Consider the following 27,835-nt stretch of genomic DNA (forward strand, 5'->3'; position numbering starts at 1 on the left):
TGTATGAAACAAATCTCCTTGAGAAAACAAAATTAAATTTAACAGATAGCCAAAGTGCTACGGTGGGTTTCCAGTTTCACAAGGGCATGACGATATAAGTGCACTTTCTGCAGATCAGTCATCTTGAGTTCAGAAATGGACCTGCCTGTTTATGTTTCTTTTTTTCTTTTTTTGGGGGCTCATTAATGTGTTTAGATTGCCTCCAGACCTGAACTGGTCCATCAACAGAATGTGTGAAGACAAGACAAAGTGCCATTTTAGGGATCCCAGGCCACACTGTTGTCATGCCCATGCTCTACACTTTAAAAGCTGGTATCATGGTGCAAGGAAGTCAAACTAAAGTAGCACAAGCAGCCTTCCTCTGGCATTTCTGCATGTGTGGATGTTCACATTTAGAACTATAATATCCCTGGAGCATAGATAGGACTAGCTGTATACAATTAGACCCAGGGTTCATCCATTGTCTAATATCAAAGGTTCTTTTAGGGAAAGTTGCAATAAATAGCATGCTGTGTAGGCACATACGAGATAGTCTGCCCATCATGTTCTTTTCCTAATTCCCAGTGCTGAAGGATTGGTTTGAAGCCCAGAGCACTAAGTTTTTAATCTCTTTCAAAACTCTCTCTCTCTTTTTTCTTTTTTTTTTCCTTTCTTCTGGCATTAACTCTTATAAGTAGTCATTTCCATTAGTCACATAAATGGCCATTCCATCTTTGAAGTTCATTAAATGAGTAGCCACAAAGACCCTGAAGTAATGAATTCCTCCATCTAATTACACCATAAGTGAAAATATTTCAAATGACTATGTAAGCATGTATGTGAGTAGGTATGTACAAACATATACATAACCTTCAAACGTATTCTAGATGTGGACTATATCACTTGGATGGAGAGATGGATAGAATAACGACAGATATAGCTGGACAGATAAATAGAAGACAGATTCTGCTAACATATTCTTGTCTAATACATTGTTAAGCTACAAAAGAAAGCAGAAGTCCCTGTGTACAATGTATAGATTTTCTTTAATGTGAGTTATTGGGAAAAGACAGAGCTGTCTCTTTAACCGGAGAGCTGCAAACAGCTGTTCCTTATGCATACATGCTTGCTTGGTCTGAAAGTTTTGGTAAGTCAGTGCATAACTGACAGTTAGATTTATCTCCCCAATAAGCAATCAACATTATAATAAAGGAAAAATGCTTTCAGTGCACCTTTGAGAGTGCATCAGAAATTAATCTAAACATCAAATTAATTATAGTTTGTAAATGAATAGTGGCTCACAGCCCTAATACTTCTCCCGCTCCTCCTCCTCCCCGCAAACCTCCCCCAACTGCCTGCAATGGCTGGAGGTGCTGTGTGGTGAGTTTGATGAAAAGCTCCTTCTCTTTCTTACTCGCACGACTCTTAGCTGGAGAAGTGTCCCTTCTTTACTCAACGGGCCTGAAGCAGAGCATGGCTGCTTTGTATCAAAAATAGAGTGTGTCTAGCAAATAAACTCTTGTGCCTCCTTCTCTTTTTACCTGGGAGCCCTAAGCACTCCTTTGATGGTGTCTTGCTCTTTATGGCCTACTTGCCAACAAAGATGGACACCTCATGAGTCTCTTCTTGGTGGTCTGGCTGTCTGTGCCAGGCCCTGGAGAATAGAGCAGACCTCAACAAGTTAGTGCTGAGCTGAACTGAAATGTCCTTGGTTGGGGAGTTGAGAGAGGGAGTCAGGCATGCCTAATGTGCCTGGAAAATTGGCTCCAAATTGTCTCAATTTGCACACTGAAATTAGTGGATTTTTTCACTACACTTTAGCTTTGGTTTGTAGCCCACAGCTATACGGATATGACCATCTGAAATTACCCAGGGATCTGAGACAGAATTTACTGCTACTAGATCATTCAAAGTAAAGGACATGGCCTAAGTCCATGGACTACAGGGAGAAAGTTTGGAGTAGAGACTTCTCTTAAGAAATTTGAAATCGAGTTAAAAGTGAAAATAAAAGAAAAAAATCTGAATTTAATCATAGCACTGTTAAAAGTGGCAAGCAGAGCTCCACCTCTCTCCCAACATGTTTCTAGTAACTTATCTGTTGAGAAAGGCTATTTTCCAAAGGAAGAATCAGAGGGAAAGAAATTAATTTGAGCTCATAAATAATTCTCATCTGTGGATTTTAAAGCACTGTGTAAAGGAGCTGGTGCCCTGCTACAAGATGGAGAAATCGAGGCACACAGACCAGTTGACCCATGATCACCCAGACAGGACAGACACATGAGACTAGAATTTCTGACTCTTACATCACCCTACTCCCTGACTTACACATTCCCCTAGACAAATTTAAGGAGAGTTGACTTTTTCATTAAATGAGAAACTGGCAGCTTTGGCAGGATGCTTTGGAGGCACATTGTGAGCAGGTGCTGAGCAATATTTTTTTGGTGTACCTGAGAGTCTGTTGTTCCTCTCCTGTGTCTTATGGAGTGCTGCCAATGCACTTCAGACCTGACCTACAATGCCCCTGGTCACAGGCCCCTGCATAGTTTTGCTGATGCCCCAGTCTCTTGATGTTTATCTTGTTCCTATTCAACTTTCAGGCTGAAATGCTGCAGACAGTTGTGACCTGCTTGCTGCACTGAATTTCCCACCCCACCTTTCTGCCACCACACTGCCATCTTGAACTGCCACAACACGTTTTTAATAATATGATACAAACTCTATGTATTCCCCAGCCTTTCTCCTGAGCTTCACCCCCTCCTGTGTCCAGCCATCATTCCTCACTGCTTTTCTCATCTTTAATCTCTCTCCTTTGGCTCCTTTATTTCTCTTCAGAAGCTAGAAGCCAGAAAATGTTGAGTAGGAAACGAAAGGAAAATATTTAACAGTGAGAGTAATTAACTGCTATGCCCCTCAGCAAGTGGTGTCTTCTTTCTTTTGGCATCTTCAAAGGACACGGGACATTTTACCAGATAGGCTAGCCCACTAGCAGCTGTACTGTGGACTCCCTGGAGGAATCTGAGGTGAAGCTTGATATCCACGTTGCACCAAGAGTTAAACAAGACGATCTGTTTGTCCCTATAAATCTGTGGTTCTAAGAACCCATCACAGTATGTGGTCAAAGCTAGAACATTTATGGTATTGTTTCATGCGAGACATTTCAGAAAGGGTTGAGACGTCACTACTGTCAGTGTGATTATCTCTCTGGGATGCACAGAAGAGGAGAAAAGTGAGCAGAGGATGTGGGTGCTGCCCCATAGTTTGCCCCAGAGTGGCGAACTATGTATCGAACCACGGTTTTTCTATGGGCACAACAGAGGCTCTTCACAACCTCCCCAGGTCATTGCCCTTGGGGAGAAAGAGACACTGAAAGCTTTCCCATGCCAGAGGAGATGGAAAACCTGCACAAACTGAGGAGACACACACAGTGCCTGCTACTCGATGATGTGCAAAGAGCCAGCAGAGGCAGGTGCTCGTCACTCTCAGAGAGGAACGACTGAACAAGTGAATTTCTACATGCACCAGTATAGTAATTTCTCTGGTTTTAATTTATCTACATCTTATTTGACACCTTAGGGTAATCATTTGGCCTCTGCTGTTCCATCTACGTCCTCGTTTTTCTAATTTCTGTCATGTCTTCCTAATTAATATTGTCCAAATCTATCCTTTTCTCACTCTCTTCTCTGTTAAAACATTTTCCTAGATCATGGTTGTCTCTATATTTCACTGTTTTAATGTCTTCAAATGCCTTCTCAAAATGTGTCCTGTGTGACAACAGTGAGTGCTATGAAATTAGGCCTGTATCATAGCATCATCCTCCCGCAGAGGTAGAGTTAGCCATGTGTGGGTAATGTGAAGACTTGCTCTTCTCACATTGACTACTTGTCCTAGCAGCCTTAATTGCATCATTTTAACAGTTTTTATTTTTATCTTGTACACAAACTGGTCACACTTAAATAATCTCCATGTCTGAGAAGGGAACTATCACTAGCACTGTTGTGATCAGCATACAGATATGTTGCATGCCCTTTGGCAATTAGTAGATATCTACACAGAGAAAAACCCACACATGTGGTGGGAAAGTGAGAGACTCAGTGTAGTCTCTGCCTTGAGCAGAGACAAGATACAGTCCCAGGATCCTGCAGAAGTTGAAGCTCAGACTGCCATAAACTGTGCCTCTGTATGAGAAGCTGGGACCCAGATCAGCCTGCCCTGTGAATGGGTGTCACCGGCTTCAAGGAGCATCTGCTTAACTGTAATTTTTCCTGAGTAAGACAACAGTCCCTGCTATGGTCCTGTCATTTTCCTAGGAATGGACAGCATGCCTCAAGTGAGGAGAAACATGCTGACAGTAGAAGTATATGGGAAGAGGCTACAAATATTTACTGGACAGTGAGTGAAGGAATAGCAGGTGAGGAGAGAAGAGGACAGAAGTGTGAATGGCTTTGAAGGTGAAATCAATAAATCTGAATAAAGAAGGGCTGAAAAGGCAGCTCCTGAGGAGAATCCCGAAGAGATCCTGGTGAGCAGAGGCTCAGTCCTTGGAATAAGTAGGATGTTGGTAAGTGGGAGGGGGAAGTGTGCTCTCGCTTGGATATGTTTCAGCTGCCTCAGGAAAGGGGAAAATAATAAAAAAAAACAGGCTTGAAAAATTGTAGAAGGAAAAAAGGGATAATTTGATTTGAGTCTTGATGCATGCAGCAAGATGAAAGTCTTGGGCAAAGTCAGCTCCCAATTTAAATGATTTTTCTCCAGTGAGAAGTCAGGGTTGTTTCTCAGTCTTACACACTATAGCAAGTTGAACTGAAGTGGAAAGCAATAGAAATATTTTGACCGTTTTCATATTGCATACATGAATTTTCACCACACTGATGTTTGCTATAGTTGCCATTCCTTGCTGCTCCATATCGGTCAGGAGGCAGCCTCTGAATGGGGAATGTGAAAGGCACCACGACCACAGCGTAGTTTCTGCAGAGCATGTAAGTGCTAAATTGTTCTCTGCAGGATGTCTGACGCCAGGAAACCAGGAGAAAGGCTTATGACTAATCTCATTTTCTTTCTAACACTCCCATGGCTGACCCTATAGTGTCCTGCTTTTAGTGGCCAAAGCAGATACTACATCTGTCTTTGTGCTGGAAGTGCAGTGGAGGATTCAGAGCCAAAAAGCCATAAAGGTCCTTTTTTTGAGATGCTACACCACTGACTCGTTCACTTTGGGCCAGTTACTTACAGGTAGTTCAAAGCAGCAAATGAAGTATTTTCTGTTCCTGTGGAAAAAGCATGGTGATATTTTTCTCCACAGAATTTTTTAAGTTTGTCTTAAGCAGGACTTCTTGATAATTTCTTGACAACCTCGGGCTAAACACTGTTACAGCAATTTACTTGGAATCTGCATAGCAGATAAATTTTAAAAGGTCATATAATGGTGGAATATCTTTCTGGGGCCAGACAGAATTGTCCCCCAGGCTACCAGTTGGAGAGCTCTGCCTGGGTTAAAAAAAAGTGAAACAGAATGCAAATGCTGTGTTTTTACATGTTGAGTTTTGGGAAATGTTTAAGTAGAAAAGGAAACAATTTTCTTACTTTTAAAATTAACAAAATATTCTTCTTTTCCTTTAGGAAAAAGTAATTTTCCCCTAGAAAAAACAACCCAACTTTCTGGAAAAAAAAAAGATAATCAGCTCCACCTTCAGTGGACTTAGCAAAACAAATGAAAGGCCTGATTATCTGTGATACCCCAATGTTTTTGCATTCTAAATTTGAAGGTCAGTAGGATAAGAGGTTTTGAAGAGCAACGTGATATACTTGTGATAATTAACTGCCTCTATTTCTGTTATTTCTGTGCCTCTGGAGATGGTGCACATGGCTGTGCAGTCAGCACGTTTGTCTAAGACCAACAGTCACACTAGGTGCACAGCTCTAAGGGAAACTGAGTTAAAGTCAGAGAAAACTCAGCTGCTCTGATCTAATGCCTGAGCTCCCAGACTGATTGGTCTCGGATATGAGAAGCTAATACAAAGTGACTAAGATCCACCCTCTTGATCTCTGTAACTCCTATTTTTGCTTGCCCACGAGCTTGAGGTCTACACATCCAAGAGGCATCTTCCTGCTCTCTGGCTGTAATATCTCACCATTAGTTTTGGAGGTTACTGCACCAAACAAGTTGCGTTTCAGGTTCTCTTCTTACAGTAAGACTCACAGTTAGGATAAATTTATGCTTAAACCCCTCAATCCCTACTTAGCTATCAGTCACAACCTCGCAGTGCTTTGGAAGCAGCAATAAGGTCAGCCGCATGACATTGGCCAACAAACTAAGTATGTGTTATCATTCTCTTTAAGCCTTGTAGCCAAAGAGCTTTTGAAATAAGGGGAGGAAAAGTAAACTTCTGTGCAGAAGATACTCTCTTTTGCTGGATTTGCCTCTCACTTCATTTCTTCCGCATTTACCCTTGGTCTTTCTTCTTGTGAATACGAGGAGAGCTAGGGTCAGTACACCCCTAAACATTATTTGTGATAGGAATGGCAATCTCATTGCCAAAGTTCCATTTCTAACCCGTTGATATCCTTGGAGCATTAGCTTTCAATGTTACCTAAAGTTGTACTGGTCTACTCATTTTGTTCTGAGCTTTAATACAGTTAGAGCGCTAAAAAGGCAGGGGGACTCTAGAGAGAAAGGGTCTAACTCATAGTTCCTCTTTCAAACCTCCCTGCTGCTTCCTCACACTAAACTCATTGCATTACTCATTTTTTCCTCTAGTGCTTGAGGCTGCAGGAACTCAATAACTGCTGAAGAAGGGGGGGACATAGTGTCACCTCATGTTAGGGGTCAGAGCTCCTTCAATCAAAGAGCAAAAAAGCCTGTTCAGACACTCTGTGGCTGAGTAGGAAGAACTGTGCAGAGAAGTGGCACAAAACTCTTGGATGTACTCTCTGTCATGCACCAAAGCTAGCAGGGAATGAGTCAAGAGCTGTGGGAGGGGGGGCTGTCCAGGAAGGGAAGGGGGAAGGCAGCATGGGAGGGGAACATAGTGTATGGGCTGAGAGTGACTTTAAAGCCAAATGAAACTTAAGCAAGTTTTAAGTCTGGAAGTTTGCCTGAGAGGCAGAGTCCAGATCAGCTGCAAGTAACTGGAAAAAGAAAAGCAATAGTTTGTCCCATTGCACTTTTCATGGAAAGTGTGCAAAGAACGTGGGATGGTGGAGAACCAGAAATTGCATATCCCACTGTTGGGCACAATGATGGGGGTGATTTCTTGTTCCCCAGGTAGAATGGGACCAAATGTGGCAGGGTCCCCACCCCACAGCACTGCCCAAAGGACACTTCACTGCAACACCCTTGCAAATGGCAGGGTCCCACTGAGACATCATGCACTCATTGCCATGTGGCTGTTGGCCAGCTGAGCCCTGGTCCATGCTCTCTCTGTGGGTGCAGCTTAGGGTGTCCCTTCCCTGTGGACTGCGGGCAGCTAGGGCTGTGCTCTGCTCAGACTCCAAGCTGGCAAAGTTGAGCCAGCGGTGAGGCCAGAGCTATGTGAGCACTTTCAAACAAGTAAACTTGGCCTTTCAGAATGGTATATTAGCTGAGGGTTGGCTTGGGTTACTTGCATCTGCTGTAGTGCTGACTCAGGTCCGTCAGGCTCAGAGCATGGCTGCCTGCAGTCCATCCTCAGAGAAGACCAAATCTTCAGTGGGTGTTGTTCAGCCCTTGTTCCTCTGCAACTAATGCATTACACCCTCTGGAGAGCTGCCCTCAGTTTCTGTCTTACCTTCAGCCCCACAACCTGTTTTTCCCTTCCATTAGGTACAGAAATTCCCCTTCTGTCACATGCTCCCACTACTGACCCCATCAGCATTTCAGCAACCCCCCCAGCCCCATTCATTTTTCTCCAGATATTTTAATTTCTTCTGCACCCTCCCACCTCCCTTCCAAGGGGTGGAATTTTATGCCCCACCACTGGCATCCACAGTACCCAGCTGCTGGTGAGATGCCAATCCTTCACCTCTAAGCAGCGCACACAATTCTGAGCATGAGACAATTAGGAAAGAAAGAGGGAAGGGGGAAAGTATCGACAGGAGTAACTGAGAGAAATCATAAAGCTTAAGCAGAGAGAAAGCAGTTTGAAAGGTAAAGTATTCAGAGAAAGCCCTTTCCTGGATGAATCTAATTGTTTTGTTATCTTTACCCACCAAAGCATTTACTTTGGTTTGTCGCCCGATCCACAAACACTTTCGAGGAGATGACATTACCGAAAGGCAGGAACATCTGCATCAGCTCAGCATCCCCAAACTCCTGGGGCAGATGGTAGATAAACAGGTTACAGCCCTCTGGTCCTGTGAAGAGAGGAGGGAGACTCATGAATGGAGAGGAATAGAATATAAGAAAGCATATGGTGGACATTTACTTTGGTCCCCTCTGTCCTCTCTGGCTGGTGAGGGGTCTTCTCTGGGAATTGGTCCATACAGCTCACCTTACAGAGTCTTGGTAAAATGGTTCCCTGTATTGCTCTGCACATCTGCCAAAGTCTGGCTTTCCTCAGCTGGGAAACAGTAGGTGAGGGATGTGTTTTCGGAGTCTGTTTTTGGCTAATCTGTGCACTGTTACTGTTTAATCCTCTTTAGAAAACTTCATGACTAACAACACAGCATCTATCATAACGACCTTCCCTTATTTGTCTACACTGGTCTCCAGTATTGTTCACTGGCAAAAAAATGCCTAGTTTCAGGAGGCAGAGAGAGTTTTTTTGTCTTGGGATTATTTCTAAGGGGATTTCCAGTTTCTGGCCAGCTTTTCACTGACCTCGACAGGTAACTCTGTCTCTGGTTTTCTCTGGAGGGGTTGAGGTGAATTAGTGCATATTCCCTGCTGTAAGGTAAGAGGACAGAGGGAAATGGAGTTTTCTCCTTCCCCTCAGCCAACGTACCTGTGACCTGACTGAGCCAACCTTCTCCCATTCATGACTGGGGCACAGTGTGGGGAAAGAAAGGTTTCCTTTTTTTTTTAAAAAAAAAAAAAAAAAGAAAATACTCTCACTTTCTTCATCAGGGCATAATTACAGTGTCATAACAGAGCAAATTACAACTTTGCCTTTCCTGTTAGGGAGAGGAGTTCGCCTAGATGCTCCCACCTTTTATTAGCCATTACTCATCCCCCTGGCTGGCAGGAGAAGTACGGCGAAGTCAGGATTCTGACAGATGCCCATTTAAAGCTCATTAAAATTCCTGGGCCTCAGCGTGATTGAAGTCACAGGCTCTCCACATTTCCTTTTGGATTAATGGAAAATGAAGCCCTAATGAATATTTGCTAAGCACAATTTTCCCCACTAATTTGCTAAAAGGACTGTCACGAAGGAACAGCTGATCCTTTGCATCTCACGCATTTCCTAGAGGTCATGAGGATGGTGACAGTGTTTCTTCCAAATGGGGGGATAGTGGTATGGTGGGATAATTAACTAATTAGGCACCCAGTCATCTGTTTAGCTAAATTACTTCTGAACTTCAGCGGCCCACATTCAGGCTCCCGTGTTTCATGCCAAACTCTTCCTTCTCTCCCCCCAGTGCTGTCTGTCTCTTCCTAAGTCTCTTCATTCACAACTACCCCTTTCCCAGTCCTTGCTGCAGTTCAGTTCCACCCAATGTGGCATTATTGGCAAGATAAACTAGATATGTAACTGTCTGAAAGTGTTAAACAAACACTGACCCCCTTAGGTGTCTGTTTGAGTAGAAGAAAATTCTGCCCAGGAGAAGACCATGGTCCAGAATAGCAGGGAAAAATTCATTTGTTCATCTGAACATACCCTAGAGCACTTCTGCTGTGGGATTTGAGATCCACATTTCAATAGAATGGGTAAAATTTGGCCTTCCCGCAATTAGTGGCAAAATTCCCACTGACATCACCAGAGCCAGCAGTTTGCTCTGCAAAACTGGCGAATTCGTTCAGAAATGCCAGCTGCATTTCCTGGGGTCTTGGATGTGTTGTGCACGAGTAGGGATTCTGCCTGCATGTGCTGAGAAACACCTACTAAGGCATAAGGCAGATCAGGAGGCACGTAACTTCATCTACCCCAGATTTAGAGGTTGGCTCAAGGAGAGAACAACCTTTAGCTAACCTTGAAATCAGCATTGCCTAACACTAAGGAGAGACCAAGAAGGAGAGACCAGGGAGGATGTAGAAGGGCAGAGACCTTCCCAAAATCTCAGTTCTGCTTCAAAACAAGGATAAGAAAACCATGCTGTGGCTTCCTGCACTGATTCAGACATTTAAGGCCAAATTCATTTTGTAGGTAACTAAAGAGGACTTTTGCTATTTTCCAGTGTTGCAAACTTCACCTGTTACTGAAAAACAACCCGGACTAATCTGATTTGTTTTCCTACCCTCACATATAAAAATACTGCCATTAGGATTAAACAAGCAATTTCTTGTTAAATCCATCCATCCATCCATCCATAAGTTGTCTTTTATGGTTAGACTTCTCAGTAAAGAGTTCACAAAATTAGCTTCCTCTGTCTCTACTCTTCTACCTTGTCTTTTTCACTTGAGTCAAGTAAATCTGGGCATTGCATGGAAAACTACACATGTATGTATATGGCCATCCATTTTGTGCATATGTATAGATATTTGAGAAACTGAACTTATGAAATGTTCAGCTCAGAATGCTATGAAAAGCAAGTTAGCTCTCAGTGCACTTGTGCTATGAGTTTTAAATCAGGATCATTGGAAAGAGGAATATCACATTTGGAAAGGTAAAATCTCACTGAAGACTTCAAGTGTCAAGAGAAAGGGCTTACTTTGGACTGGGTTAATGGAGACCATTACACTTGGCATTTCAGGGCTGAATATAGTGCCAGAATTCTTTACCAAACACATTAACACTGATTTCTGAAAGTCAACTGAATATTTAGCCCTGACAATGCTTTATGAGAAGAGACTCAAGGTTCATTTTTACCCTGACACCTACCCTGACTCTTGAATTTATTGCCTAAAGTAATAAATATTTCTGTTCATTAATATACAATAAACAGAGATAGCCATGATTTGATCAAAAGGGGGAAAAAGTTGAAAGAAATGTGTTCTATGAATGGTTTGTGTTTCACATGCAAATCATGCTGGTTAATGGAAATGCTCACCTGCACTGGAGCATGTGGTAGAGATCTCCATAGGCCTAGCCAAACCGGCATTTACTTCTGCTAAACCGTTGCTATGCCAGTACTCCTCAGCCTCAAGCTCATTGCTGAGGTAGTATAGCATGGGCACAGCACCAGACTCAGCCTGCCCTTGCATGCCCACTGTCAATGTGAGTAAGGTCCAAATACCTAAGCTGGGGTCGGCTGCTACAACGCCATGAATCAGTGTCATAAGGAGAGGCTATGGCCGGAGAGTCCTTCCAACAAAAATTAAAAATGGGTTCTCCTATAAGGGTGTGCAAAATTAGCAGGCAGCCTTTGGCCTGGCTGCACAGAAAATGGGATGTATGTCTCACTTCTGCAGCAAATACTGAGAGGCTGTAACTTCTTTGACCTTCTGCTTCTGCTTGCTATTAAGTCCCTGCCATTCCTGCGTGCAGAGCAGATACAAGTCACAAGCCTGCACCACTCCAGTGTAATGTCTAAGTGTATATCTGAGTTTCAGAACCCAAATCAGAATGAGTAATACCATACAAACTCAGAATTACCCCCAAATTTTGCCTGGTTGATGTGGTCTGAATCAAAACTTCATCTTCGCTTTGATCATTTTGGATCTGTTCCACCCTATGCAACCCATCAGCTGCTGACAGCCTCAGCACTCGTGTGGAAGTAATGACTAATCTCTACAGGAGCACTGCAGCAGCGGAGCAGCTCTGGGCTTGTTATCCAACCAGGATGTAGGACCTGAGAGTTAGCATTGTTATTAACAACGTGATCATCAGTGTTATTGTTGTGGTAGGACTGGTTCATTAACAAATCAATGTTTGTGCAGATCCTTGCAAACATCTTTTCAGCACTGAGTGTTATTATTACTAAAATTCCCTCTTGCTGCATTTTCCTGTTAAAGGTTAGAGAGTCTTAAAGGTCTCGACCTGGTGTTAAGATGGAGTGTTGTGCTCCAGAGATTCTCCCTTCCAGCAAGCAGCAGGGAAAGCTACAACAGCCAAGCACTGTAGGTGAGTGGAGAACACTTAGAAGGGCAACCTACACTGGACCAGTGGTCTATCTTAAACATCTGGTCCCTAACCATGCTCAATACTAGCCATTTACAGGTAGGAGCAAGGTGATATGAGATAACTCGTCCACTGGGTGACACTCGCCCTCAGTGCACAGAGACAGTGTATGCCTTACGAGCATCGGAGTCTTTGGGCAGCAGATATTCAAAATGTGCATAGCATCCATTGCTTCTGATTGTTCCTGGCTTAATACTATGCGAAGCAATGGACTGCTCGCCATTTTGTCCTGTGCTTAATCTAGCCCCAGTAAGTAATAAAAAGCAAAGTCCTTCAGCATGGGGGAAACATCTCCATAATGATATGTTAGGTCTGTGCATCTGTTCTCACAGCATGGACGTGTACTAGAGCTAATCAGGAGCTGGAAGTTGTGTTCCCTAGGAAATTCTGACATCGGAAAAAAATTAATTCCAAATTAGATCGAAATGCCAACACTCTAATTTTCTCACAAAATGAGATTTCTCCCTCAAAGTAGTTCTAGGCCATCAGAATGTTTCAGTTTGATAGTGTAATCTTGATTCATTTCATTCTGACTGTTACACCATATTAAAATATTTAATATCATTATATATATATAATAACACATATAACAGAATATATCTGAATTAGTGATCTAATAGAGGAAAAAAGTTAAAATGTAATTATTTAAAATGAGGGTCTCTACACTAAGCTGAGACACCTAACTTAAACGCATTGCTTAGGCAAGCAGTCTCCTCTTCTAATCAAAAGAAAGTAAAAGACTCCCTAGAGGACAGTAGAGAATACCTAAGCGGATTGCCCTCTGAGGATCCCACTTCTCTCCACTGACAGCAAGAGGAACATAAAGGACAGTCTTTTGGGAACACAACATTAAATGGCATGGATGCCTCCCAAAACATTTGCATGCAATAGTGGGAGATCTGTCTCTCTCTACGTTTCATGTCTACAGGGCAGTTATTCCCTCCTCTGGACTAGTTAACTCTTCCCATAGTCAGTATAGAGAAATAGGCCATTCTACGTTATTCATCTTGTCCCAGCATAGACGTTACACTATGATTTCTCTCCAGATTATCAAGGGTTAGGCAGAAAGGACTAGATCAGCTGGTAATCAAAATAGCAGGTGTTTGAAATCATATTTCTGGCTTCTGATGAAGGGTCACCAGTGCTTTGTTTCCTATTAAATCCTTTATTGCAATGCAGCTGCATTTTTCATCTGCATTATTGTTGACTATCTCTAACACAGACCCCTGCTGGACGTTATTGCCTATGTCGCTACCCAGCCTTTCCATGGCCCATGCATATAAGTATGCTCCCCTCCCTGGGGGCTGTGAAGAAGATATCAGCAGCGATTCCCCATGAGGATGTTCCCGCAGATTACTGTTAGTGCTGAGGATGCCGTGACACATACAGAAACAGGGAATAGACTCAGCAGACCAAAAATTCAAGGCAATGGGGCTTTTGATGACCTCTCTCTAGGCATATGAGGAAGGGAAGCAGTGAGGTGGGGATGGCATGCTGGGGCCAGAAAGGAGAACAGCTCATTTACTCACCTTCTCTCTGTTGCTGTGGGATCATGGGAGGCGGCTGTGGGAACGCTTGACTAATCTGGCCATAAGCAGCAGGATAAGCAGCTATAAGGGAAAGAAAGGGAGAGAAGAAAGAGGGATAGATTTCAGCACTGGGAAACAAGGAGTTTTCACACCAAACGACTACACTAAGCTGGAGGTGGGCTGTCCACCTGGATTTTGGCTCTGTAAAGGGAGAGATCTCATATAGCCTGAGATGCAGTAGCAACATCACAGTGGTGCTCTAGGTGGTGCCACTTTGCTGTGAGCACCTACTATCCCTTCAGCTTAGTCAGCAGCAAGACGTGAGACTACCCACTGGTGTAAATGGAGCACTCCACTGAGATCTCCCCCAGCAGAGACATACCTATCTCGGATGGTACCACAAACACATTAATTCACTAGCCCAGCACGTTGATGCCACAGCTTATATCCACTCAGAGAACACATGCACTGTGTTTCTGTAGGTGATCTCTCTTGCACTCTGATTATTTCATATGCTCATAAAAATGGGTCACACAGTATTTTCTCTCTCTCTCTTACTCTAACCTTCATATGCACACACACTACATGTGCAGTTTCACATATACACTGTCAGGTTTATATTTTCTTTCACATATATAGGTACTTTCTGTCTCACAGAAACACAGTGGAAACAGTGTGCAGCAATTAAACAATTTTCCCCACCTGAACTCCCCCACTAAGCAGACATGGGGAGCTACAGATGGTAGATGATGTGTCTTGCTGCTAAAAATACAGAGTACAGGTCGCCTGCAAGCCCAGAGAGAGGGGGATAGGGGGCATGTGTGTGCAGAGGGGTTAATTAACAGCTCAAAGGGTTGAGCTGCTTCCCATCTATCAAGCCTCACAAGCAATAAATGACAATAACTAAAACACTGGCAAATGAAGCCCTACATGGAGAATTAAATTAAGTTTCCAGATACAGCACTGACATGAGATAATAGCCATTCCTCAGCGGGAACCCATGATTGCTCCAGTTACCACAGGAAATAATGACTTCAGGGTGGCAGCTTCCTCACAACATTTGCCATGGGCACCTCATGAAGGGAGGCTGAACACGGCAGGGTCATGGTCTGCACCAGGTCACATTGACTGGTGTCAGTCCATCAACTGCAAAGGAGCTGTTTGGCATACATGGTGACATGAGAATGAACAGAGACTGACCCTTTGGGAGTCATGTAGAAAGCTGCTGGGGAATGGAGAGTATATCTACACAGTTCCTTAGCAAGGGACTCAGACTAACAAGCTGGGGTACTAGCAGCAATGTAACAGGGATAGCCCTGGAGCTAGTGGCTTCTCAGGAAGGCTGGACAGCCTCTTCTGGGCTCCCTGCTTCAACAACTGAACCTCTAGCTTTGCCAGAGCTACTGAACACTAGCACATCTCATGTATGGTCAAAATACAAAATGGAGGCACCCTAAAATGTGGTTTGTACAGGCATACACTGTCAGGCATAGCAGGAGAGGGTCTGTAGGGTCTGGCTACCCACCTACCCACTCCCTGGAAGCCTCAGTAGACCTGCTAGAGCAAGTGCCTCACCAAATCAGTGGGGTTACTGGGCTGATCTCCCACTTGTTCACTGTCCTTGGCAGACCTAACTCTGTCCTATCAATGAAACTACACTGAAGTACCGGTCAGTGGGAGCCTTTTCAGAGATGTTTCATGAGAGAAGGTTATCCCCTTGGGGAGAGAAGAACATGAACCTTTATATTTGTTTTCATGATGAGCCCAAATTTAATCTGGGACCCTAATGTCCTGGCTGCCCCTGTACCAGCCAGCAACTCCCTTCCACCAGCCCCCCTCAGGTGTGTTCATATATTAAAGGCTTTAGAGAAGTGAAAGGTTTATTGGGAGAAAGTGTTAATACTAACGACCTGCGTACTGCTGCACTCCAGCGTAGGCTTGCTGCAAGGGGTCTGCTGCAGTGGGGCTCTGTGCTGTGGAGACAGAAGAGAGAGAGAAGGAATTAAGGGATTAAAAATATGATAGACACACTCACTTTCTCTTCCCTCAGTGGTATGTGGTATGGGACGGCCGAACCCAGAGACTGAGTCACAGAACAGGAGCAGCTCACTCGCCCTATAGACACAACTATGCAGAGCCCCTCCATGCCTACCAGAGGGGCTCCGTCCCCACACTGTGGCCTTGTGGCAGTTTGGAGCAAAGATACACAAATTCTAGCAAATATCCTAGGCATGCTGAGCAGTGCAGAGCTGCAGAGTCCCTAAAGGGCAGGTGAGTCACAAGAAACTTTTCCTCATGAAAGCATCTTTACTTCCCCTGTAGTCAGGACGCTTGCCTAGGTCTGTATGGGTTGTCTTACTGCACATCTAGGTGGGAGGCGAGCCTCAGCATGTGCATTTTGAGGTAAAGCCCCTGCCAGTGTTGAGTGCTCTAGTGAGAAACTGCACCACCAACAGCACTAGGGAAAAGCCTACTCCTCCTCTCAGGTCTGGCAGGGGAGAAGCACTTTGGCAAGACAGAAATATCCTGGGAAAGAAACCTCTTTCTTCCTTTCCCTACACTCTGCATGCTACTTAAGCATGAGGTAAAAACTTAACTTTCATAGTTTGTTGAGATAAGACAGGAGAACTTACTCTAAGTGACAGCAATAGTCGCATGAAACTTTCAGTTAGAGCATGAAACAACAGGTGCACAGCAGGAGCAAGGAGAACAGAATGGAGCACTTGCTCCTGCTATCCTGATGTCCCTTTGAAGGACTACTTTGCTGCTAAGCAGCCTGCTGTGGGGCAGAGGAGAGGCTGCTTGGAGGGAAGGGGAACACCATTTGCCTGCTCCAGAGGGGATGGTATGATTCTCCGCATAAAGCACGCAATCCCTTGCTGGCTTCAAAGTACACTTTCTCTCTTTACAGGTGTGTCTATCTACCCCCTAAAACTGTTTATTTTTGTGAAACTTTGAAGTCTAGCTCAAATACAGCCAAAGCTAGTTAATATTTTTTTCCTTCTTCCTCTTTGGTTGACAAGGAGAGAGAGAAGAGGAGAGAGAGAGAGAGAAAGAGAAACGTGTTGGATAAGCTCTTTCTTCATCTGCAGCAATAAAATATTTAAAGTAAAGCTTGGCTGAACCTCCAGTCCAAATGTCACCTTGGCCCTAATATTTCACTTCTTGTTATGAGTTTAATTTGTATTTATTGGTGCTGCACAGTTCTACGTTTATGCAGTCCCTCCGACTTCGTACTTTTTGGATGATCCCTTAGGGAGCTGCCACTTTACCCCTCCTTCTCACCTTCTTCCTTTCTACAAGAAGGGAGGTGTGGCTGGAGGCAAGGGCTTGGAGGATACATAGATGTAGGTCCTCTTGGAAGAAAATCTGGTGACATTGACCTACCCAGGAAAGACACTAACTGCATGCCAAGGTGCAGAAAAGGCTGGCAAACATGAGTGTTACAGACCCAGGCAAATGGACAGAGTGTTTTACTACAGATGCAGCTACTCATTTGAACCTTAATGTCAAAAAATATCAATGATCATGATGGAAGCTTGCAAGGTTTCCTACTACACTTATCTTCCAAAATACAAGGAAGAACGGTGGGAAGACCCAACTTGGAGGGGAGAAACCTAGCTATTCGGCTAAGTATTGGAAAGGCCCAATTGATTACGGTGGTCAGTGGATCACAAGGACTTTGAGGACAGGATAGTTACAGCAAGGAACAAATGAGATCCTGAGTTCAGGTTGTAAGGTGGTTGGTTGAATTCCTAGCTGACTTTCTGAGGATAGGTGCCTCAGTCTACCCTTCCTTGGTGTTTATAGAGCTAGAAGAAGTTCTCTTGGATGCTCAGGAGATGAAAATCATTTTTTTAGCATTTTGGTGTTTATGTGTCTGGGAGGATTAGACATTTTGGACATAGTCATGGCCATGACTCTTCCTCTCTTTGTAGAGTGAGTTCCCCATTTTCAAGAAAAGATTTCATTCTTTGCATTCACAGCATTTCCTGGCTTCTTGACATTTTCTCTGCCCAGGTTAGCCTAGCTGGAGCAGCAGGTCACACCTCTCAGACACTGCAAATCAGCCCTGTAGGAGGGCAGTGTAGGAGGAAAATGCTTTTTCCAAGGTTTCCATGTTGACATTGCTCAATCTGCAGCCCTTGTAGAAAGTAGTATAAATGCTGAGGCTAGAACCTAGGCATGACCATCCCCTCTCACACACTGACAATTAGCAGTGACTGTCTCTTCTTCGACACAGGACAAGTCATTGAGTAGTCCCTATCTTACTGTGGTTCTTTTGCTTTCTTCCTTGCCTCAGCTGTGAATGCATGGAAATTCCCCACTCTCCTAGCTATAGCTTAGTCTATGTCCTGACCACAGAGTGCTATGACAACAAAAATCTTCAACTGAGGATCACAGTAGATAGCTCCTTTTATCACTAGGTATCAAGAGGCAGATAAACCATCAGCTCACAATAATTATGATAGCTCATCCCTTTGAGTGCTCTTGGAGAATATGGGTAGTCAGAGAAGCTCTGAGAGAGTACCTCTTTCTCTGGTAGAGTTTGTGCCAATTTGTTGAAATGAGTCATTGGGCTGGTTCCATTTTAACTTTATTCCTTTGAAAATTGGGAAGGCTGTCTCTCTGAATGGATTTCTGACAGAAACCTGCTTTTCTGTTATGCTGTCCATGTGACAAGTTCCTTTGCAAGATGCTGTCAGGAACTCCAGGGTTTCAGTCAATCTAGCGAAATCTCAGGGTTTCAGAGACTCAACACCAACAACCCTGTGCTAGAGCTACCAAGTTCACTGCCTCTGGGGCCCATGGCTGATCTTACTTCTTGCTTCCTGGGCCTGAGAATCCAGGCCATGGCCTTTCTTGAAGGGAACCAAATACTTATTCTGATTTTGGTTTAGATAAAAAATAAAACTTTCCTCTGAATTAAACACCTTTCCCCTGTACCCTGCTTTGGACTTAGACTTTTATAAATGAATTAAAGCTCACTGGGACTGATTACTTCTTCAGAACACATGTTAGCAGCTCCAGGAGCAGTGCATCATCTGGATGATTTGGATGGTGTCCTGGGACACATGTTGTCCTTGTGACAACACTAAAAACTGAACAAAGCCTCCTGACCCAATGGAGAGCCACTCTTCTTACTCCAGCTGTGGATATCTTGCCTGTCCTTTGAACCTTATTCTGCTCATCATAACCAAGCCAATCAGCTCAGAGAGTTTCCCCTGAAAACCTTTCTTAACTTTTAAGATTAAATTAAAACTGGGCAAATGCTTTATTTAAACAATTGGAACAACAGACCTCTAAATGCAGCCTTTTTGCCTCCCACACAAAGCTTTTAGAGTTGTTTATTTTCCTGGGCCTTTAGGACTTGTCAGCAAGGGTATTATCTAATTGGGTGTCTCTTAGGAGACTATTTTGTGCCCCAGATCACAAAAAGAATTTCCTCCTGGCTCATAACATATGCAAGTCAGTGGAAAGACTCTCCCCCGATTTCAGTCATGTTTGAAATCAACTTGGGAATCACTTAGTCAAAGGTAAATAAGATACAAAGTTTTTTTGTGGTTGGCTTCAGACACAGTATCACCAGCCCAAGCATCCCTGGACACTCTTGAAAAAGAGCAAGAGGAGAGTATCTCCAGGCTATAGCACGAGACCACACAGGCAGGCAGCAATGCTCAGCTTGGAACCCTGTGTCTGATTCATAGTCTCACATCCTACCTTTGCTGTTTGGGAAAGGCACTCACGGGGAGTCACTATCTGCAGGGCTTTAACTTGGGAGCTCTTAAAAACAAAAGTGATGACTTTTGCTCAGTGAAATGCTCAGCTTCCTTAGCTCTAAGAGCATGTTTCCTTAGCAAATAAAGATGTATGAGTGGATGTGTCTATGCTGGTTAACAGAGACTATGAAGAGACACAGACTCCAGGGCCAGCTGGGGACCCCACCAGGATGCCATGGCAGCCTGCGCATCCATGAGTATGCACTCATGGTGCTGCTCATGGGGCCAGATGAATTAAACTTAGTGAAGAGCATAACTGCCTGTGCTTCTAGCAGTAGCATAGATGAAGCCAATGGCTAGTATAGGTCCAAAAATCTCAAGACACAGATTACACATCCGAAGAAGTTGTGGCCATGCTGTGTTCAGTAAAGTGACAGCCTACTTACATACTAATGGCCTTTGTGAAGTTCAGTAAGGACTCAGATAGCCAACCTTCCCCAAGGATTGCTTGTGATAGCATGCTGGAGCAAATGACTTGCTAAAATTCAAAGTGGTGGGGAGACATGAATTATTTCTGTGTCTTGGCACAAGTGACCACGAGGGAAGGTTGCTTTATTTCTCCATCGGATACACATCTTTTAATGTGGTATCCTATCTGTGCGGAACTGAGGCCTTAGACCCCTGTGGCCTTCATGCTCAGCTGAGGTAGTCATGTGACCCCGTCTCCGCCTCCTTTTTTAATAATAGTCATTCTTTTTCCCCATCCAGCTGACATGCCTTCTCTGTTACTGCAAATATTAGCTGAAGTTAGTGTGGCAACAAGTAATGGATCTGATAGCCCTGGAAACTGACAGTCCGAATTCAAAGATGGCATAATCTTTCCACACTGTGAGCCTTTCTTTTAACTCTTCTCTGAACACCTGTGAATTTTCCAGCATCCTTTTTAAGAGTGTGACCTCTGTATTCCAGAAGTGGTCACACACCTTACAAAAAAACCCAGCCAAACATACATACCTGCACCCACATATAATAATAGTACCTCCTTATTCTTGCTACTCATCATCTCACTGACATTCCCAATAAACAATGCTCACCTTCATAGACAATATGGGCAGACAGGGCTGCGGACAGACCTCAGCTCCTCTGTTTGCTATTTGTGCTGCAGCATAAGTCTGCTGTGATCCGGAGTTATACAGCTGAGTAAGGCCCGTAAGAGCAATGGGTATGTAGAGGATACTAGTTTAGGGACAAGTATATTATAATGCATCTGTGGGGACATCTGGATGAAAACTAGTATGACTCTAACTTGTAACATCAGCAAAAGACCTTGGATGTGTTAGCAACTAGCTGTGTAAATGTGCCCATAGATACCACTTGAAATAGCTTTCCTTGTGGTCAGACTCCTGAAGATCTTATGTCCAATATACAGACATTTAAGAGATTAAAAGTGATGTAACCTATACACTGAGGATCAGTTAGTGAAGTGAAAAAGGTTCAGAGGCTCCTGAGAGACCAGCAGACAAGTATCAATCACATCAGCCCTGCTTAAGTCAGTTTAGCTTTGCTGCTTTACAGAAGCTGAGGATCTGGCCTTGCCAGGGCAAACTAAAGGTGTACTGTGAAAACAGATGCTAATAGTAACTTCATTTGGCAGCTCAGGGCAAGAGCCTTATCCCTGGACATCGCCTCTATATTAATTTGATAATTTCCATATCTCCATGGGAAAAATCCTGCTTAGATACAATTGTCTCTTTGCGAGATGATCCTGGCCAAGATGCCACAAGGTGACCATGGCAGATAACCTTCCATAAACCTGGAGACATAAAACAAGCCAGTGACCTACTATATGGCCATAAATATAAATTTAACAAAGGCAGCACTTATTCATTAGGCAGAAGTCAAGAAATGACTCCCAAGTCCTTCAAAGAAAGTAGATCCATTAATGTCACTTTCCGAATCCTTTGCCTGATGCCAAAAACCAAGGATGATTTCACAAGTCAGCATGAAATACCAGTGCTTTAAAATTAACACCACGAAGCTTTCTTACTACTGATATATCTGCAGCCTGAAGTCTAACTTTCTAAAGGGGCATTCAGCTAGCTTTAGGGCCAGCATTTACCTTCTTTCAAAGAATAAAAGGATGGAGGTGACAGAATAAAATATGTTGTTAAAAAATAAATAAAATCAGTTTAAGTGATGTTCTATAAAGAATTCCTCCTGAAACGCCAGTAACTCAGCTACAGGGTCTGCAAGCAAGCTGTTACGTGAGTGCCCAGGTAAAAACTGTTGTAGGACAGAAGAGCTGGAGTTTGCCATGGTGCTCAGTGGTGTAAATGAGGAGGATCTGCACTGGAGTAAGTGAAAGCAGTGAAGAAAAAGGATGATGGCTAGTGCCTGACCTGGTTCCCACTGCATCAAAGCAGGGGCTTTCCACTTTCCTTGGTGGGATATGGATTGAGACTGTCTACACACAGTATTACTGTCCTAGCTTGGATGTAAAAGCAAGTCAAGGAAATATGCTCTCTGAAATTAGGGGAGCCTAATTCTTCCAAGTGACAAAAGCAGGTTGTGGCACATTTGGGGCTCCTAAGACACTCTGGGATTTCACTTTAGTGGAAGGAATTAGTGACCTTTAGATCAATATGATATCCCTTCCACTTCCTACTTTTAAAGGACTGACAGAGAAAATATGTTTTATTCCAGCTATTTTATTCCACTCTATTTTGCAGCTCTGCTCCCTCTATGGGTCTACAACTATGTGTTGTCACCTAGATCTGCAGCTTTTTGCTCTGCCCCACCTATTCATTCCTCTCAAAATCCCCTAGGTATTTTATACCTCTCCCAGGAATTGCAACTTTGCCACAAAAACCTCTGAGAGGGTGGGTAGAGGAAGAGAGCGAGCAAAGAGAGGCAGCACTAATTGTTTGGAGTGCGGGAATAAAATAATGATAGTAAAAAAAAATGCTGTGTGAAGGCCAGGATTACAACAAATAAATAAATAACTGAGTGGGAGGGTTCTATTCACCTTCTCCTTAAATCCAATTTAAATCACTCTCTTCAGCCCTAATCTATATCCATAATTATATCATTTCATACAACAAGCTTGCGAGAGGTCTTAAGAAATTTATGTAGATTAAAATTCATGGGTGCCATAGTACAGATTCCATATTATTAAGATTGATTAGGACAGCTGATGCTGTGATTAAAGAAGCCAGCGTTTACTGTTGTAATTAATTAGGTATTCAGACACAACAATAACTGCAATAACAGAAAGAATGTGCTGATCCGGCAGAAAACGACTGATCCTGTGTTTTATAGTCTCGTTTTGCCATACAGTGGCTGGACACCACACAGTAAAAGACATGTTGTTCTATTGTCTCTTTCCGTACACATGAAGTGAGTCACGAAGTCCAGGACATTTGTATCTCCTGCTCCTTCCTGTGAGCTGGAGAAGCCCTTTCACAGCATCCCTATGAAATGAAAATATGCTATTTCATAGCATATTTTTTGGTGCTTGTTTGGAACAATAAATGGGCCTACAATGAAATTCGTATAGCTGATCCCTAGAATCAGGATTATCTTTATCATTTTCTTAATAATTCTGCCTCTGAGCCCATCCTTAATCACAGCTCTGCTGAGATGGGTGCTGTGCAAACACACAGTAGGAGACATGTCTGGCTGTGAAGAGTTCCCACTGCATAGAGTGAGAAAGACAAAGAAGAATCAGAAATGTGGAGAGGTGCAGGTGACTGCCCAAGGTGACATACTAATTCAACAGCAGTCAGGACCACACTTCCCTCCCTTTGCCTGAGCCTGTAAACACATAAATCAGGGTGAGTTTTTAAGGTGTTTAACTCTGTATTTTTGGGGAACTTAGCTTAAGTTATCTTTGAAAATAAAACTCAAGGTCTTAACTCACTTAGGTGCCTCTGAAAACATTAGCACAATGCCTGCTTTATATTTGCACTTTCTTCCACATCAGAAGAGAAAATATTTTGTCTTTCAAAAGGCTCCCACAACTGCCTTAAGCAACCTCATTCATTATGGCTGCTGCATGATCGTTGGAAGTACATGGCATCATTAAAGTAGCTTAGACCACAATTGAAGATGGCAACTTGTTATTATTTTGTTAATGAGTGCATTCCTTCACTTATTTATTTTACCAGTAAAGCGTGGTTTATGGCACATGGCAGATTGTTACAAATAGGTCAAATAAATGCTTCCCAGTCATAATGATGTTTTAGGTGCTCACTGTTGCATTTTTGGAACTGCTGATATAGAATATGAAAGGGAAAGCACTCACCCAGGGATTTAGGGTAGATAAACACAACGAAGCCAAAGTTTTCCTGTAGCAAGTTAGGGAGCCTTGGGGCCTCTGAGCCAGGAAGATTTCTAAGGCATTGTGTATAACTGAACTGAAAGCTTCGGGGCTTGGTTTTCCTCCTAGATCTTCTACTGATGTAGTAAGATCACTTTTTTCTCTGTTCTTCTGATTTAACCCCTCTCTAAACTCCTCTTATCTGACACCTTTCAGGACGCCCAATGCCTCTCACTGATATCTATCCCTATGCCACTTGATGGTATCTCTCATGATCAGGACTGATCCTGGGACCGACTGGTCCAAAGCAGCCATGGGCCCATCTACAGTATTGCGAGCTAATTGACAAGGTACTAGACAAGGCTGTGGTATTCCAGTAACTCCTCCCCTATAAAATTAGCTTGGGTAATGATAATAATTACAGATGGAGTTTGAATCTTGTCTCTACTGCATTCCTGCCTGATAGCTCTTTGTTGATGTAGGGAAAATGAATTGATGGTCTTGGTTCAGCTCCTAAGACATGAGTTTCTACAGCACAAGAATTCACCCATGGTGGACATCTTTGCTGCAAGTCTCAGTGGTGGCTTGGAAACATGGGCATTAAGACCTGGCTGCCTGTTCATACTGACATCTAGTCTTCCCTAGAGAGGACTGGATCTCAAAGTAGGGTACAAAGTAGAAGCTTGCTGTCTTTTAGTCCAGATATACCCTTTCTGAAACCTGTAACCAGGGACTTCTGAGGTGTATACATATAAGGAAAGAAAAAGCTATTCCTGACAGTGGTGGGCAGCCAGAAACAGCATCACTGTGTCGGTGCCTGAGAACAGTGAATGAGACAATGGGTTTAAAATGATTATGAACACAGGATGAAATTCTTCTTTTATTTCAGTAATCTAAACCCAGCCTAAATGCACTGAAGAAATCAGTGTGCTGGAAAGCACTCCCCATCCAAGGCTCCATAAAGCTATCAGACCACCATCCCCGGCTCTGGTAAAGCTGGACATCCCCTGGCCCATAATGAAGAAGCTTGTTTGGAGGTTGCTGCACGGTGTGGGGTCTATTTCTAATTCCTTCTATGGGCACATCACTGGCAGAAGACCACAGCGCAGCATTCCCTGTTTTCTGGATGCTAAGGGTACGCTCTGCTCCATCTCCCCTCCTAGTTCCCTCATTTCAGGTCCCTGATTCCGTGACATCCACTCCTGTCTCATTTGCTGCCTCTTGTGCTCCCAGTTTTCTGATCTCTCCCTTCTTCTCTTCCCAGGAGAGTTATCATTTTTGCAGCAAGCCCTTTGGCCAGTCCCTCCTGATGGAATCCAGTAAAACCAGGACCCATTACCAGAAAGCAGAGGGCTAATGGTGTGAGATACAACAGAAACCGGTGCAGAAGGTAGCCACTGTTATCATATGCCATAAACTGTTACAAGAGAGGCATGATTTCATGGTGGCTAGGAAGCTTTGGCAGAAGAGCACAATCCCTGTTACTATTGCTTATGTGAAAATGGCAAATGCTCTTGCACTGCTGCGAAGTAGTTCACAAGATCACGGCACAACAGATTATGCTTTTTGTCCCCACTATATGCTGTGACATATTGCCATGTTCAATAGTGCTACAGGCTGAAAGACTAAAGGGCAGACATTAATAAAGCAAAATGCCAGTTACCAAAGGGGCTCAGACTAGTGGGAGGGGAAATACTTGCTCAGTTGTGTTTCTGTCCTTGCCAAGAAATGCACCACAAGGCTTTATGTGTTGGCCAAGCCAGAAGAGCGTGAGAGCATAGCTTGCAAAGAGTATGCCTGCAAGGAATGTTTTCCCAGAAGTACCGTGTGGATCTGCAGCCCAGTCAGAACCACACAAACACTAAATTGATAGGTGATTGACCTACTCTTGCCTTTGCCCCAAAACATGGGTCATTGGTAGTCTGACTGAAATGATACTGTGTATGCCCCTACTCCAGACAAAGGAAATCTTAAAAAGGAGTAGAGGAAAAGACAGAAAAAAAGCAAGTGAAAATACAGGGCAAATACAACTACATGACAATAACCTGTTTTTATACTGCAAAACTGTGACATTCTAATTTCATTTAAATGAAACATCAAAAATGTTATACCTGCACACAAAGGTGGACATGTAGACAAACTGTACAATTAATGGGATTTACGTGGGTCTGAATGATATGGATGTCATGCCTCTACAGATTTTGATTGTCCTGTTTTACTATTTTCAGGAAACAAAGCACATTTTTCTGTTGCCTATAATGGTCCGAACCTACATTTGAGGTTTTTGTGGAGTATAAAAGAGCATCTGAGAGCAAAATTCAGGCATTAAACAATATATGGCTCCATATCCATAGCAAAACTATAGTTACGTACATAATACTGATGCAGTCTTGTCTTCTTTTAGTGCTAGAGATATATAATAAAAGTTGTTTGGAAGATGCTGACTTGGGATGGGGACAAGTATGTTCTTTTCTTCTCTACAGTGTTAGTGCAGTTGCATACTCAACTTTAGTATTTTTTTTCTACACTTGCATTTAGAAATGCAGACACACAGAACCACAGGGCAGTACCAAAATCAGATGCTACAGAGGAAATTGCAAGAAATACTATTATGAAAAATGACGGAATAAGCTACCCAGTGATGAAAATGTCTTTCTAATCTGAAACAATTAGTGGCTGGTTTATATTATAAAGCATGAAGGTTTGTGTCCTTTCTACATTTTTATCCAGTCTAATGCAACTGTGGATGTTCTGATTATCCATACAAATGTCTAATTCTTTTTATTTTTTTAAATGCTGCTAAGCTTGAGGCCTCAATAAAGCCTGTGGCAAGGAGTAAAGTTTTGGAGCGTGCACAAATGTTCACAAGAAGGGAAGAGAATAAAATGGAATAAACACATGACATCTCCAACACCCAACCTGCTACAAAGGAGCTTGATTTCAGGGTTTTACTGCTAATGGGGACAGGCTGAGCCCTAGGAAAGACCAGGGTACTGCTGAAGACATGCCTATATGCCTAGATAAATCGAAACTTTATACAAACCAAATTGTGGATGTTTGCTCTTATCTGCAGAAATGAGTCCCTCTGCCTTGGGGCAGAGGTTTATGGATTACACCCTGGTTTAAAAAAAATTTTTTTTGAATGTCTGAAGTTTTGAGATTCTTTAAGCTTTGTTGAGTTTCAATTCTTTCCTCATGCCTGCTCACTGAACTAAAATGCAGGCCATCCCAGGAAATGTAATTAGGATGCCTTGTTGCAGACTAGCATCCAGCCAGAGAGTCCAGAGCTGGCAAGTTGGAGCTTGGAAGGAAACTTTGTCCTGCTTGGGTTGCCAAGGAAAGGTATGATGATTATAAAACCATATCAAGAAGCCAGTTTTCCTAGGCCTGATCCTGCAAATCTTTTATAATAGGATTTGACCCATTACTTGGAGAATTAAATATTGTACTTCTGCTCACCACTAGAACTCCAGAAGTGAAGCAAGGATGACTTTCACCTTTCAGGTGTGTTAGCCTGTTGGTGTTTGTGCAGGGATTCAGTGGTGAATTGCTGGCTGAGAAATCCTCTCCAAAACTCAGAGAGAATCAGATTCAGGCCACCGAATTTTATAGGATCTTAGATGAAATACTTAATTTAAACCTTTCTTAACACTATGGGGAATTTGGAGATGGTAATAAAAGCTCAAATCATTAAGATTCCTCTGAAAAGATCATCCTGTCTAACCTACTCTAGGTGACCCTGCTGAGCAGGGAGGTTGGACTAGATGATCTCCAGAGGTTCCTTCCAACCTAACTGATTCTATGATCTTTTTTCTGATATCTACAGTAATGTATTATGGAAGATTAGCAAAAATGGGCCAGATAAACCAGAAAAAAGGATAGACATGGAAATAGATGGATAAACAGACAGATGATAGACCGGCAAACAGGTAGATACTTAGATGGATAGATGAACAGATGCATACGTTTATATAACCTTAAAGAATGAGTGTTTTCTTGCTACTGTGGCTGATTTCACTGAACATACTGAGGCCTCCTGCAATCTTTTGATGCTTCCATAAGCTGCTAAGAGCCACCCTCCCATCCCTCTTCTGTTTC

At 43.1% G+C, this 27,835-nt stretch overlaps 1 protein-coding gene across 1 annotated transcript in view; it reads right to left on the reverse strand.

The window, feature by feature from the left end:
- The window catches only part of CELF4 (CUGBP Elav-like family member 4), a 709,411-nt gene that overhangs the window by 38,302 nt on the left and 643,274 nt on the right, over positions 1 to 27,835 (reverse strand). Inside the window, exons 9-12 of the mRNA XM_062599561.1 lie at positions 15,607 to 15,672; positions 15,254 to 15,256; positions 13,700 to 13,780; positions 8,164 to 8,307 (exon numbers count right to left, since the gene is read on the reverse strand). Coding sequence (XP_062455545.1) covers positions 8,164 to 8,307; positions 13,700 to 13,780; positions 15,254 to 15,256; positions 15,607 to 15,672 — 294 coding nt within the window. The remainder of the gene's footprint in view (positions 1 to 8,163; positions 8,308 to 13,699; positions 13,781 to 15,253; positions 15,257 to 15,606; positions 15,673 to 27,835) is intronic.

This window comes from Rhea pennata, chromosome Z (genome assembly GCF_028389875.1).
Source record: "Rhea pennata isolate bPtePen1 chromosome Z, bPtePen1.pri, whole genome shotgun sequence".
Lineage (NCBI taxonomy): Eukaryota > Metazoa > Chordata > Aves > Rheiformes > Rheidae > Rhea > Rhea pennata.